We start from the raw sequence: 12481 nt of genomic DNA, 5'->3' as shown, positions 1-12481 counted from the left end.
GTTTCCCATCCTTCTTCCCATATTTTAGGTTCTGCAAGGCCTCTCTTGGTCTCCCATTCTTGGCTCACAGTTCCTAGAAACATAGTCAGCTGGAACTGACTAGAATTGACTCTTGGATGTCAACTACCTTCTTGTGTTTGAGCTTCCATAATCACTGAAGAGAATTGGTGGCCACCTGATAAAACTGATATTTTATTCTTCCCGCAGAATTAGAGGAGAAGCTAAAGGCAAAGAGGGATAGGATTTGTGGATCACCTTATTCTCCTCTGTCACTGGATTGTTAAAGATTAAGTCACAAAATTTTAGGCTACTAAGGACAATTAATGAAATCCACTTAACACAGGCACTAAATAGGATGTTCCTATAACCCTTCCTACCATACTTGGTCTTCCTGATTGCACCATCTCATGAACATCTGCTGGGTGTACAGTGAGACTCTAATGATTATGCTAAGTGTTTAATTTTTTTATCATTATTTATTTTGGTATTTATTGAGTGCTTACTAAATATATAGCACTGTTTAGTCAGTAAGGGAGTAGTCCAGGAAGTATAAATTCCTATTCTTTCTTTTAGCAAGTGTCAACCCAATGGTCGTTGGTGGAATCCTTGAGTCTATGAATAGCTTTGTTTGCAAAATCGGAATTTATAAAAATTCTAGGGGTAAAATGGTGAAAAACAAACAAACAAAAAGCAGACCAGGAGGACCTGAAATGAATTGGTATGGTCAGACCAAATTGGTATATGTGGTTAATTGCTTATAGGAGTGTCGCCCAATCTAGTTGTCTGTCTCATTCAGTCTGGAAAGCTGGTTCAATGGTATCGATAATGCATTGTTTAAACAACCGCCAATGAGCAACAAGGCTCAAATGCTTTTTGCAATAGTTAAGCATACAAACATAGTGTTTGATATCCTTTCCCTCATGTGTTAAAGGAAGGGTTAAACTAATGTCTTTCTAGGATCCCTTCCTGTTCTGAAAGGCTGTAATTTCATAATTATAGCTATCATTTGTAAAAATGTAAATGACTGGAAAAACCAGTTAGAGTAATGCAGACTTGATTGGCTAGGTAGGTCGTCAAAATATTTTGGTGGGATAGCAATCTCCAAGTGGTCTGACAAGTGCTAAGAAATCAGTAATTCATAAATATCTTTAAAATCACATCAAGTGACTGTAACACTACTTTTCTATTTTAACCACTATACCTCTTGAAGGGATGGTCTATATTTGGTAACTCCACTTCATCACACTTGATGCTTCCCTTCACGATTGGGCTTTTTTTCCTGTAGCAGACATGGTTACTTCCACGCTCAGATCCTCTTGGATAGGCCTTACCATTTTGTGTGTGCCAGCCTCTGCATCTGTTTGCGAGTCTTTTTCTGGATGGCCAAATTCTGCTCTGTCTGAGCATATGCCAGGACAAAATGCTAGAGTGCTAACATCAACCTGGAGTAACTCTCAATCACCAATTAATATGTGAATGCAATGGGTGTATAAATACCCCAGCTTCCTCACCTCTCAGGCAGGATAACTCTGAAGCACATGTTCTATACCAGCTCCCAGTTTCCCAGTGGGATTGAGTTCCAGTTACCCACAGTGACAACTTGCTCTGTGATGTACTCTTTATTCCTGCCTTCCTTTCCTTATCTCAATTCCCCACTCCTCTACCAGTATTTTCTAGAATCACTCTTTGAGTAAACTGCTTGCATTTAAGTCCTTATTCCAGGTCCTACTTCTGGGGACTCAAATTAACACTCGTCTCCTCTTCCAATGTGCTAGGGTGACTACTTCTATTTCAATAATGACTTCATCTCTAAAACCAGTGGCTATGGTTGCTTCATTCTTTCCTTCTTAACTGTCTCTTCCTTTGCTTTCACAGGCCTGTGTGCTCTTGATTCTTTTTCCATATCTCCAACAGTCCAAGTTCTGACTCCTCTCCTGGTTCCTTTTTCTCCTTTCATGTCCAAAGTTCTCCAATATTTTGTCTTAGGACTTCACTTTTTTTCCCTCTCAACGGTCTTCCTTGACAATCCTATTTCTTGCCATGGCATGAATGAGGTGTATGTGGACAAATCCTTGTGCATGTTACTTTTAGTGTCTTGCTAACCTTCATCTCCTTTTTACTTTGATAACTCACTTCCATGAACTTCATCATTATCTGGAAGTGCTCAGTTTTTGGAACCTTGAGCTTCAATATCCCACTCATCAACCATAGTTCTCTCCCTTTTAGCTCTCTCACTATTTTTCCATTTTACCTATTCTTCTATTTCACTGACACTCTATTCTTTGGAAGATTCCATTTCTCTCACCTCTCAACCCTAATCTGAATGTTGCTTAAGACAATGACTCTGCTGGTGCCACCATAAATCCATTCTTTCCCACTTGGCTCTGCAGTACTGCCAGAAATCATGATCTGTCTTTTGTCCACTCCCTCTCTCATGCCTACTAGCAGCATCTGAACTTCCATCTCCTTGAAGTCCCCATCCTGACACTTCTTCCCTCCCTCTGAACATTGACCTTGCCTCTTAATCCTCTGAAATAATTGTGACTCTTAAGTGGATATTATCACCACATTCTCCTCTGTGACCTACAAACAGGACTTCCCCTGCCAATTTTTTCCCCTTTAATCTGAAATTGAGACAGCTCCTTTTTCATGCTTGGGCTAATTTCTTCACTTTTCAGTAAAACCAAGCTACTCAAAAGATGAATAAAAATGAATTTGTAATTGAAGTTCTGATAAAAGGACTTGTGGTAAAATTAGAACTTTAAGAAAGAACTAAGATAAGCAATACTATAAATTATGGTTATTAGTAAAAGATTAATATTTATATGTAACATGATGCAAAAATAATGATATACCTAACAAACATTGGAATGTGGAAGTAGGGAAGTTGAGAGAAAGTGTCAGGATACTAATTTCCCCATTTTACAAAGCACTGAGTCCATAACTCACAAAAGTTGAAATATGTAATTAAATAAGTAAACATGTAATTAAATATATGTAATCTACCATGTGTGTATAAAATATGTAACTATAAACTCCTAAATATTAGACATAATAATTTCTTATTAATTTTAGGGAGGCGTATTAGGAAATAATATCTCCTTTGTGTGACATATTTATCTGAAGTTTAACAATTCCATAGTTCTCTTTTGATTTTCTCTTGTTGAATTTTATAATAATTAAATTGAATGATTTAAAACTTATAATAGCACATATGATGAGATCCCAGCTCTATAAAACATTTTGTTTATCTCTTTTCTCTCTATACATATTCATACAGAAGTGTCTGCGATAGAGTTTATCTAATGCTGGTAATGGTTGTTTCTGAATAATGAGATTTGAGATAATTAAAAAAGACCTTCTTGCATTTTTTTATTACTTGGTGTTTTTTAAAATAATGATGATATGTGATTCTGACAAAGATATCAAAGTTATTACATTTTTCATATTATCGGGGTTCTTAACTTATCTCATTTTTTAATTTGATTATGTCCACTCATGGTATTCATGAATACTGCAATGTGTAAAAATATTGTCCTCACATTGAGATGTTTACCATCTCGCAAATGAAAGGATTCACTTTTTTGTTTGTGTGTGTACTTGTTTAAACCTTAAGAGGAAAGATTCAATTGTCTACTACATCTAATACCAACATTAATTAAGTCATTAATTCAACAAATATTTCCTGTAGATGTAGTTTTGCCAGACACTGTTTACACAGAAAGCAAGGCTGACAATCTCTTTGCCTTCTACTTAAAACTTTAGAAGAGTGAAACCCAAATACTCCAGGTCAAAGCTTTTTTCTCTAATGACTTACAACACTTTGCAAATGTTTTAAACCTAAATTATTATCTTTATGTTCTTGATGCTTCCCATAGTGATTCTGTATATTGTTCACTTTTCTTTGGACTCTTTTGCCTTTGATACAAAATAAGCATGAAGTGAATCTATTTAGGAAAAACTAGGAGAACAATTGGATATTTATGGAATTTAATGTCAAATTTAAAGTTGTAAACAAAGAGCAACCCCAGGAACCTACAGTTTCTTGTCAATTTTCTAAGGGAGAAACTGCCAATACCCTGTAACAGTCTCAAGTCTACTTTACTCTATGTCGGGAAATTAAAAGTGTGTCATTGTTCTACTTTCAACGTAAGAACTTGTTTTATTCACTTATTTTTATCTGACAATCTTAGCACATCACAACAATTTCCAAAAAGTTATGGTCAAATTAGCTTCAGAGACAAAAAATTGTCAAGGCAGTTACATTCTTTTCTTATGTGTCTCACATAGAATGCATCTATTAATACACAACTATACATTTCAGACTGAAGTGTTGACTCAGATGTAATTTCTTGACTCCTTAATCACTTGTGGACTTTAGCTAAAATAAATACACCTTAACAAGGGAAGTCAAACAGTAATGTCAGTTTTTGAGCTGTCCCGTGATTATTTGTATCTCAAATAATAATTCACAAATTCAGCACAGTTTATTTTTGAAACATTGGATCTGAACTCAATGAAAAATGGAACCACTACTCTAGTTAGGAGAAAAAGTTTGAACTTCAGATTTCATGTTTTATTCTTAAAGCCAGACCTCTTTGAGCAGTTGGTTTGAGTTGAATATAAAATTGCTGTGGACTTAATTATGGCATCACTCTCTGATGTGCTATAGCATTATTGTCTATAGCTAGTAAGACCTTCTGAAATTGAAATTGATTTCTAGATATTCATTCAATTGAGAAAAAAAGGTGTATTTCCCCTCTTTCCCTTCTTTTGTATTTTGATCAAGTTGTAACTGCAGACTTTACTTTCTTTGTTCAAAGAGATCATCTGTTCTACTACTGGTAATATCTAAGTTGGGGAATTTTAGAGAAAAAAAGAAGCATGCCAGTTGCCCACTTGCTGGTTGCCACTTAATTCTATTGCCTAACTGAATGGCTGCCTATAGAGCAATGGATTCTACAGGAACCGTTTCTTAAAAAGTAGTTTTTCCAGCGCCTTCGACCTGAGATTATGGACGAATCACCACCTTTTGGTCCAACTGCAGTCATAGTCAAGGAGCACATATTAAACAACTGTTATGAGTAGGGCATATTGGTTGCCAGCAGGAGGAACAGTGTGTAGAATGGGTTCTATTTCTTGCTGGAGAAGACAAATCACCAATGTTTGAAAAGTTGGTTGACAATATATGGCGAAATACGTGTCCTCTCACAAAACGTTGGAACGATTTTTGTTGTGATTTGGCTCCGTTTGGCTTCAAGGTTTAGAGATCCACTCCAGTAATGTAAGCAAAGGGATATTTATTGACAGCATATTAGTTTGGGCAGTACTCCCACATCTCAGTGCCCTAATGTAATAGCAGTTTATTTCTCACTCACATAAGGTCTTCTAATTCACGGACCAGGGACCTGAGCTCCTTTCATCTTGTGACTCTGCTTTGGCATTTGGTGTTGAAATTTACTGTTCTCAATTACATCAAGCCCCAGAAGAGAGCAGAACACAGAGAAACAATCCATAAAGAATTCTTATGCATCAGGCATGGAAGAAGTACACATGACTTCTGCTTGCATTACACAGGCTAGAATTGTCACATGATCACGCTTATCCACAAGGCAGGCTGGGAAATGTGGTTTTGCTGCAGCCCATGAAGCAGGAGCAATGAATTTGGTGCTTAGCTCTTCAGGCTGTTACAGGTATCTTTTGCTGGAAACTGGGGCAGGAAAGCTATTAGAAACTTGGATAAAATGTCTGAGTTTCCCACGGCCTGAATGGGCTTTCTCATGGTAACTGTACTGCATTCTCCTCTCCAGAGCAACTAGCCAGTCAAATTTCCTGAGGAATCCAGTATAATTGGCTGAGATAATTACCATAGTCTATAATGAATTAAATTTACTGAATTTGGGCCAGGTCATCTCATGGGTCACGATTAGCCCATGGATGGATTGCTGCTGGGCTGGGTTTCTATTTCTCACTCAATCAGTTGTCACTCCCTGAAAAGTACACCCCACAGCTACTTTTTTGAGGAAAAGAGTGTCACTAAGGCACAACTTGCTTATTGTTACTACTGCAGTACAGCTATTTTATCCTATGCACTCAGTGCTGTGCCCAGAACTTTACATGCACTAATGATATTATTTATTTTTCACAACCACCATATTTTATTAACCATTTTCAGAAGACAATGAGCCTCTGAGAGATTTAATAATCTAGCCAAGTTTCCAGCGCTATCTGACTCCAAATCCTGTCATCTTTATCTTTCAACATTATTTTTCCTGATTTTCTTCAGCCACAAGAAAACTGTTGGGAACAGTGAGTGTTCTGATGGCTATGACTGGTATCAGGGAAAGGAAACGATTACATGTCATCAAAATTCCAAATGAACAGAGAACACTGTGGTCTAGGTCAACCAGAGAGGTCTTCAGGGATGAGCTAGGATTCGATCTAAGGCACAACATGAACGGCAGCCATGTCTGGGGAAGCAAGGTTACAGGTTGCTATTTTCCCTTAGCTACTGTGGTAAATCTTTTTATAAGAGAACTGTCCCTTAAAGTCTTCTTAGATTGAAATCTTTTAGGAAATGCTTAGGATCAACTCTATATGATGTTTTTATTTTTTTCCTCCAAATATTGTCAATTTTGATGTAAAGAACTATGGGACAGGGGATGTGGAAACACAGCAAGAGAATTCTTCCTTTGACTTACAACTGGCTGCATGACAAAGTAGAAGTAAAAGCATATAATCTGGTTTCAACATTGTTGTGACATTAAGATACCATCAAATGGGTGGTATCAAATATTCAAAATACATATATCTGACCAAAAATTTCTATCCATGATAGGTAAAGAAATCCTACAAATAAAAAGTGAAGATGGACAACCCAAAAGAAAAACTTTTCAGGGCAAAGCATCTGAAACAAATATGTTTAAAAGAGGATATCCAAATCATCAATAAGCACATGAAGAGGTATTTAACTTTAGTTGATAATCAGGGAAATTCAAATTAAAGTCACAATGAGACACTACTACATACCACCAGAATGGCTAAAAGAAAACAGATGTAAAATATCAAGTGTTGGTGAGAATATGGAGCAGCTGGAACTCTCACATACTGCTGGTGGGAATGTAAATTGGTACAACTACTTAGGAAAACCATGTGGCTGCTTGTCTGTAGCTGGCGGAATTCTGAGATGGCCCCCAAGATTTCTGCTCCCTGTTGTACATGCCCTATGTAATCATCCTCCTTTTCAGTGTGGACAGCATAGGTGGGACTGCGAAGATGATAGATTTCACTTCTGTGATTAGATTACACAAAGGTGAAGAGATTTATTAAATGTTATTAAAGTCCTAAATCAATTGACTCTGAGTTCATCAGAAGAATCAAAAGGAAAACAATCCTAGTGGGCTTGAATGAATCAGGCTAACCTTGCAAGGAGAGTGGACTCTTCCTGAAGGCAGATATTTGAAGGGCGTGGTGTGAGAGGGCTACGGAGAGGTCTCCTGGGGCTGAGAGTGGTCCTGGCCCAGCAACCAGCAAGAAAATAAAGACTTCAGGTCTAAAACCACAGGAAACTCAATTCCTCTAAAAGTGTGACTATGCTCAGAAGACAGTTGTTTCTTGGTCATGCCTCTAGATGGGACACAGCAGGCTATATCTTGATTTCAGCCTGTGAAGACTTGAGCAAAGGACCCAACTAAAATGTGCCAGACTCCTTACCCATGAAAACTGTGAAATAACAAACGTGTGGTTTTAGGCCACTAAGTTTTTTAGTGATACACAGCAATAGAAAAGTGATGGTCTTGTAAAGCTGTGTGTATGTATATCCTTTTACTCAAAAATTCCATCTCTAGGAATTCCCAGTAGAAGGGCATATATGTGTTTGCCAAAATACATAGACTTTAATATCCACAAAAGCCATATTTATAATAGCTAAAACTGGAAAACAAAGCAAATGAGGGAGAAAGGAACTTAGGTATACTGGTAATATTTTATTTTTTGATTTGGGTGCTGGTTACACATGTGTGCTCAGTTTGTGAAAATCCCCTAAGCTGTGTTCTTTCCTAAATTATACTTCAATAAAAGTGAAGTGACCAGAAATTTATTAATTTTTTTACTACCTGGCAGCATAATGATTATTAGGTTGTTTTAAAATTAAAAAAATTCTCGCACGTTATAAAAATGGTCACATGATTTTACTTGTGTAATCATTTCAGCATCTGTCCGCTGTAGATAAAACATAAAACACACCATAAGAAAATGAAACCCCTAGGATAATATCAGGTTCTTTTTAAACCCTAACTCTAACTTGATTTTTGGTTAATCTTCAACAGATTGCTTCAATGAATAATTTCTGTTTCAAATGAATTAGAATTAGTAGCATATTGAGAATTTTAAGGCAGCCTTTGGAATAATGCCTTTGTCATTACTGTAAGCTCTTTCACTCTTCTAGACATAAGTGTCTTCTCTGATGGACATAGGTCTTTGGGCCAGGGCCAGGTCATGATAAAATAGAAAGCTTTAATCTCCATAACCCTTTCAGAGGTAAAGTTATAGGTGTTATTTCATTTTAGAGAGGAAACATAAATGTTTGTTCATGGTCTTATAAGAATCAATCAAATAACTGACAAACAATTAAATATTCATACACAGGCTACCATGCTAGATATGGAGACTATATAAAGATAAAGTACATCATTTCTCCTGTTGGAATATTTGTAGTCTACCTGAAGATGTAAATACACGTACCCATTAGTTAATGACATATGTTCATGTGTTAATAGCAAATGAATGATAAATATAAAAAAAAGAAAAGGAAAAATATCAGAACTCTAAAATTGTGTCTCAAGGGAAGAGTTCTTGGCAGTCAGGGAAGGCTTCCTGGAGGGAGCATGATATAGAAAAGCAATTATTTTTCAGTCAAGCAAATTTGGTTTTAATTCTCCATTCTTTTACTTCTCAGATATAAGCAGGGACTTAACTTCTCAAATCCTTAAGGTTTTCATCTGAGAATTACAGCTGATACCAGTGGTTTCTTTCATAGATTTGTGAGGTTAGAATGAGATAATTTAATAAAAAAAGCAGGTTCTTCTAGTCTCCATTGCTGACCCTTCATATGGATGAATAAATAATCACTGAGAATCTTTTGTGTCTGACACTGAGCCTCAGAGTAGGGAGCAGCAGGGAGTTGGGAGGCACGCTAAGTGTCAGAGCAAGGAAGGAGAAGGACATATGGGCCTCTAAGATGCACAATAACAAAGGTCGGCAAAAGTACATAACAGTATGATGAAAGCAAGATAGGAAAGTGTCTGGGAAACCTGTAGTAATAAATACAACCAAGAAAGTTTCCTTCAAGGCTGGCAACACAGTAATGTGTTGGTTACAGGGAGGAAATGAGAAATATAGGAGGTATTATCCCTGAATAGTTACCTTTTCAGTAGAAATACAACACCTACACCCATATTTACTTACATACATGAAATAATGAGGACAAGTGATGACAGTTATTAGCTTATGTTGTGCAGTGTTTGCCTATCAGTCACATAAAAATTTGGAGGAGGGAAAGCTCTCTGTGGTCTGTAGCATCAGGAAAGGTTTGAATTTGGGTCTTGAAGAATGGGCAACACATGGATCCAAAAGGAGGTTTATTCTAGGCAGATGTTGCACCATGCAGTCCCTGCTACTTAAATGTGTAACAGAGCAAAAAAACAAAACAAAACAAAACAAAAAAATCACTGGATTTGCTACCTGAGAGGTTATGGAGAGGTAAGGAGAGAGGTCAGTCTCTTAGATGGGAACTGCAGGTTTCAGGTTGTGATGCAAAATCAGCGAGCTCCTCTCCGAGGAAGAATGAAGGACAAAGAGGCCTAGTTATCTGATCTCTCATCCTAAGGGCACATTTTCAAAGGGGCAGCAAAGAGAAGAGAAAACCACTGAGAGCAATGGTTTTCAGAAACCTACGGCTCCCTCCCCCTCCCCTGCACCCATGAAAAGGTGTGGGGGAGGGGGAGGGAGCCACAGGTTTCTGCAGCAAGATCACACTCAAGAATTAAAACCCCTTTTCACCTTTTCTCAATGCCTCACACCCCCTGAAAGCACCTAGCTTGCTTGGGTGGGTACTAAGGAGTAAAGAGTATGGGTTCACTTCTGAAAGATCTGGATTGAAGCCCTCGCCTGTTTTTATCTCACACCCCTGTCTGAACCAATTTCCTCAGCGGGGCCACAGGCTCAATCAAGAGATGTTGAGATTAAGTAAAAATGTATGTAAGGACTCCGGCACATAAGGTGCCGTATAACTAATAATGATCACTATTATATTTTATAATGGCCTTTGGGTCCTGGGTCTTGCCAAGTTTGGGGTAGGGGAGGGGGGTGTGAAGAAGGAAGGTCGGCTTCTTTATTGTGTTGGTGTCTCTCAAAACAGCCGGCAGGCCCTGGGCCAAAACCACAGCGGGGTGCTCCCTCCACCGGCGCCTTCTTTCCCCTGCTCCACCCACGCTTCCCGGAGCAACAAGTTCCTTTCCACAAGACCCGCCCGCGCGCCACCGGCGGACCCGGAGACTCTTCCCAGACCTCTGTCAAACTCGTCGCCAGACCCACCTGGGGTCGAAATCCCGGTGCTGCCTACGCCCTTAGGAGGAGGGAGAGCCCCCCACACTTGAAGGAGCTCTAGCGGTGGCTGGGAGAGAGGCGAGAGGCTTGGGAAGTCAAGACAGGAGAGACTAATAAGAGCTTCGGTCTGCGCGGTCCTTCAAGGCAAAACCAATAACCAAAAGCACCCACCGCTCATCTCACGCCACTCTCTTCCTGGGATCAGGAGCGAAATGGAGCCTGAAATCTCACTGACCTCCACCGAACCCTCTGGTAGCCACATCTCTGTCCTCTGGGTTCCCCTCGCCCCAGCTTCTCTCTGCACCCACACTCCACCCCAGCCTGCGCCAGGTCCCCTAAGGACACTGGAGATCCCTGATACATCTTTTGCACGAGACACACGCAGGTCAGCCACAGCCCCCATCCAACGCGCTTCTCCTCTCTGTCCTCCCAGGATGGGTACCCTCGAGTCTCCAAAGGAGACCCAAGGTGTCCAAAGCTGAGAGGCTCACCTATATGCACAAACTGTCAAACTCTGACAACTTCTTGGAAAGGGGATCCCCACGCTCTAGTGGGAAAGCCAGGCTGGCCGCCCACGCATCAGGAGAGGCCATCTCGACTTCTCAGTAGGGAATCCCCCTCAAAATCCACCTCTCCAGCTCCTATAACCGGGAATTGAGAACTAGGGAGCCAACCAGAAGTGCGCTCCAGGGGTGGGCGGTCGTGGGCGGGGGTGAGGGCGCAGAAGTTCCCCCCCGATTTTGGAGACCAGTTTATGTTTCCAAATCTCCGAGAGTCAGGAAGCCGTTGTGCCCGGAGAGGAGCAGGGACCGAAGTCACTGGGAGGGAAGTCCTCCGGCGCGGGGTGGGAGAAGCACCTAGGTGAATTGCAATGTCCAAGCTTCCAGACCCGTCTGTAGGAAACTATTCTTTCTCCAGGGGATGGGGGTGGGGGAGACGTCCCTGGCCAAGCAGCCAACGCCAGGATCAGCTGGCTTCATCCCTCCATCCCCAGACAACCTCGAGAACTTGGTACCTCGGACAGCATCCCGGGAGCATGGCATCCTTTGAAAGGTGTTATCCTATTTTCGCCATCAAGTCATAGAGCAATAAATTATTTTGATGACCTTACTAGTACAGATGAAGGACATTTTAATTACATAACCGGTGAAAGATCACCGGAGGCAATATCGTGTTAAAGAGCCCATGGCAGAATATCTGCATCGCATGAGAAAGAGAGAAAACTTGCAAATCTGCAATGAGATTGCGCAGGGCTGCCCCCCGTTTTGAAACAACATGCGAAATGCATGGGAGAGCTTACCTTTCGGACTCCAAAGCCGTGTTCTGCTGCAACTTGGCGAGCTTCGTCCTCTCCCCCTTTATGCAACTCCACAAGAAAATGATTCGTGAAGACCGGTCGCTCAGCAGATGCAAAAACCATGACACAGAAGAGGAACCCGGCGGCCGCCTTCCACTGGGAGACACAACCACCCTTCATCCTTCTTTGAGAGTGAAAAGTGGTGCTAGGAGGCGCGCAGGCTGGCAGAGCAGGGGACTCGGAGGGAGGGTGCAAAAAAAAAAGAAAATATATATATATAGTTTTAAAAAAAATCTTTGTAGAGAAAGAGACTGAATAGGGTCTTGGAAAGCAGCGAATCAGTGTGTGTTCTCCAGCATCTGGCTACAGGGGAAGCCGTGCAGTCAGGCGGCCCGGCGCGCGGGCAGGGGTGCGAATGTGGGGAGCTGTGTGTACCGGAGAGAAAGAGCGAGTGTAGGTCTGTGCTTGATGCTAAATCTGCATTTTCAGCTCCTCCTCAGCTCCAATTCCCCAGGGGCTGGAGGAGAGCACCAGCTCGGGTGACGTGAGTCCGCCAGCGGCCAATGAGGGCGGGGGAAG

General features: G+C 40.6%; 1 protein-coding gene across 3 annotated transcripts in view; it reads right to left on the bottom strand.

Annotated features, from left to right (window-relative positions):
• Positions 1–12481, bottom strand: part of PCSK2 (proprotein convertase subtilisin/kexin type 2) — a 255468-nt gene that overhangs the window by 242066 nt on the left and 921 nt on the right. For 2 of the 3 annotated variants that reach the window (XM_011962748.1, XM_011962761.1), the window contains exon 1: positions 11906–12461. In XM_011962748.1, coding sequence (XP_011818138.1) covers positions 11906–12082 — 177 coding nt within the window. In that variant the 5' untranslated portion in view covers positions 12083–12461. Of the gene's footprint in view, positions 1–11905; positions 12462–12481 lie in introns of those variants that run through there. The other variant, XM_011962755.1, reaches the window with a different exon arrangement.

Source organism: Colobus angolensis, unplaced genomic scaffold (assembly GCF_000951035.1).
Source record: "Colobus angolensis palliatus isolate OR3802 unplaced genomic scaffold, Cang.pa_1.0 Scaffold117, whole genome shotgun sequence".
NCBI lineage: Eukaryota > Metazoa > Chordata > Mammalia > Primates > Cercopithecidae > Colobus > Colobus angolensis.
This window is presented reverse-complemented; position numbering and strand designations above follow the sequence as displayed.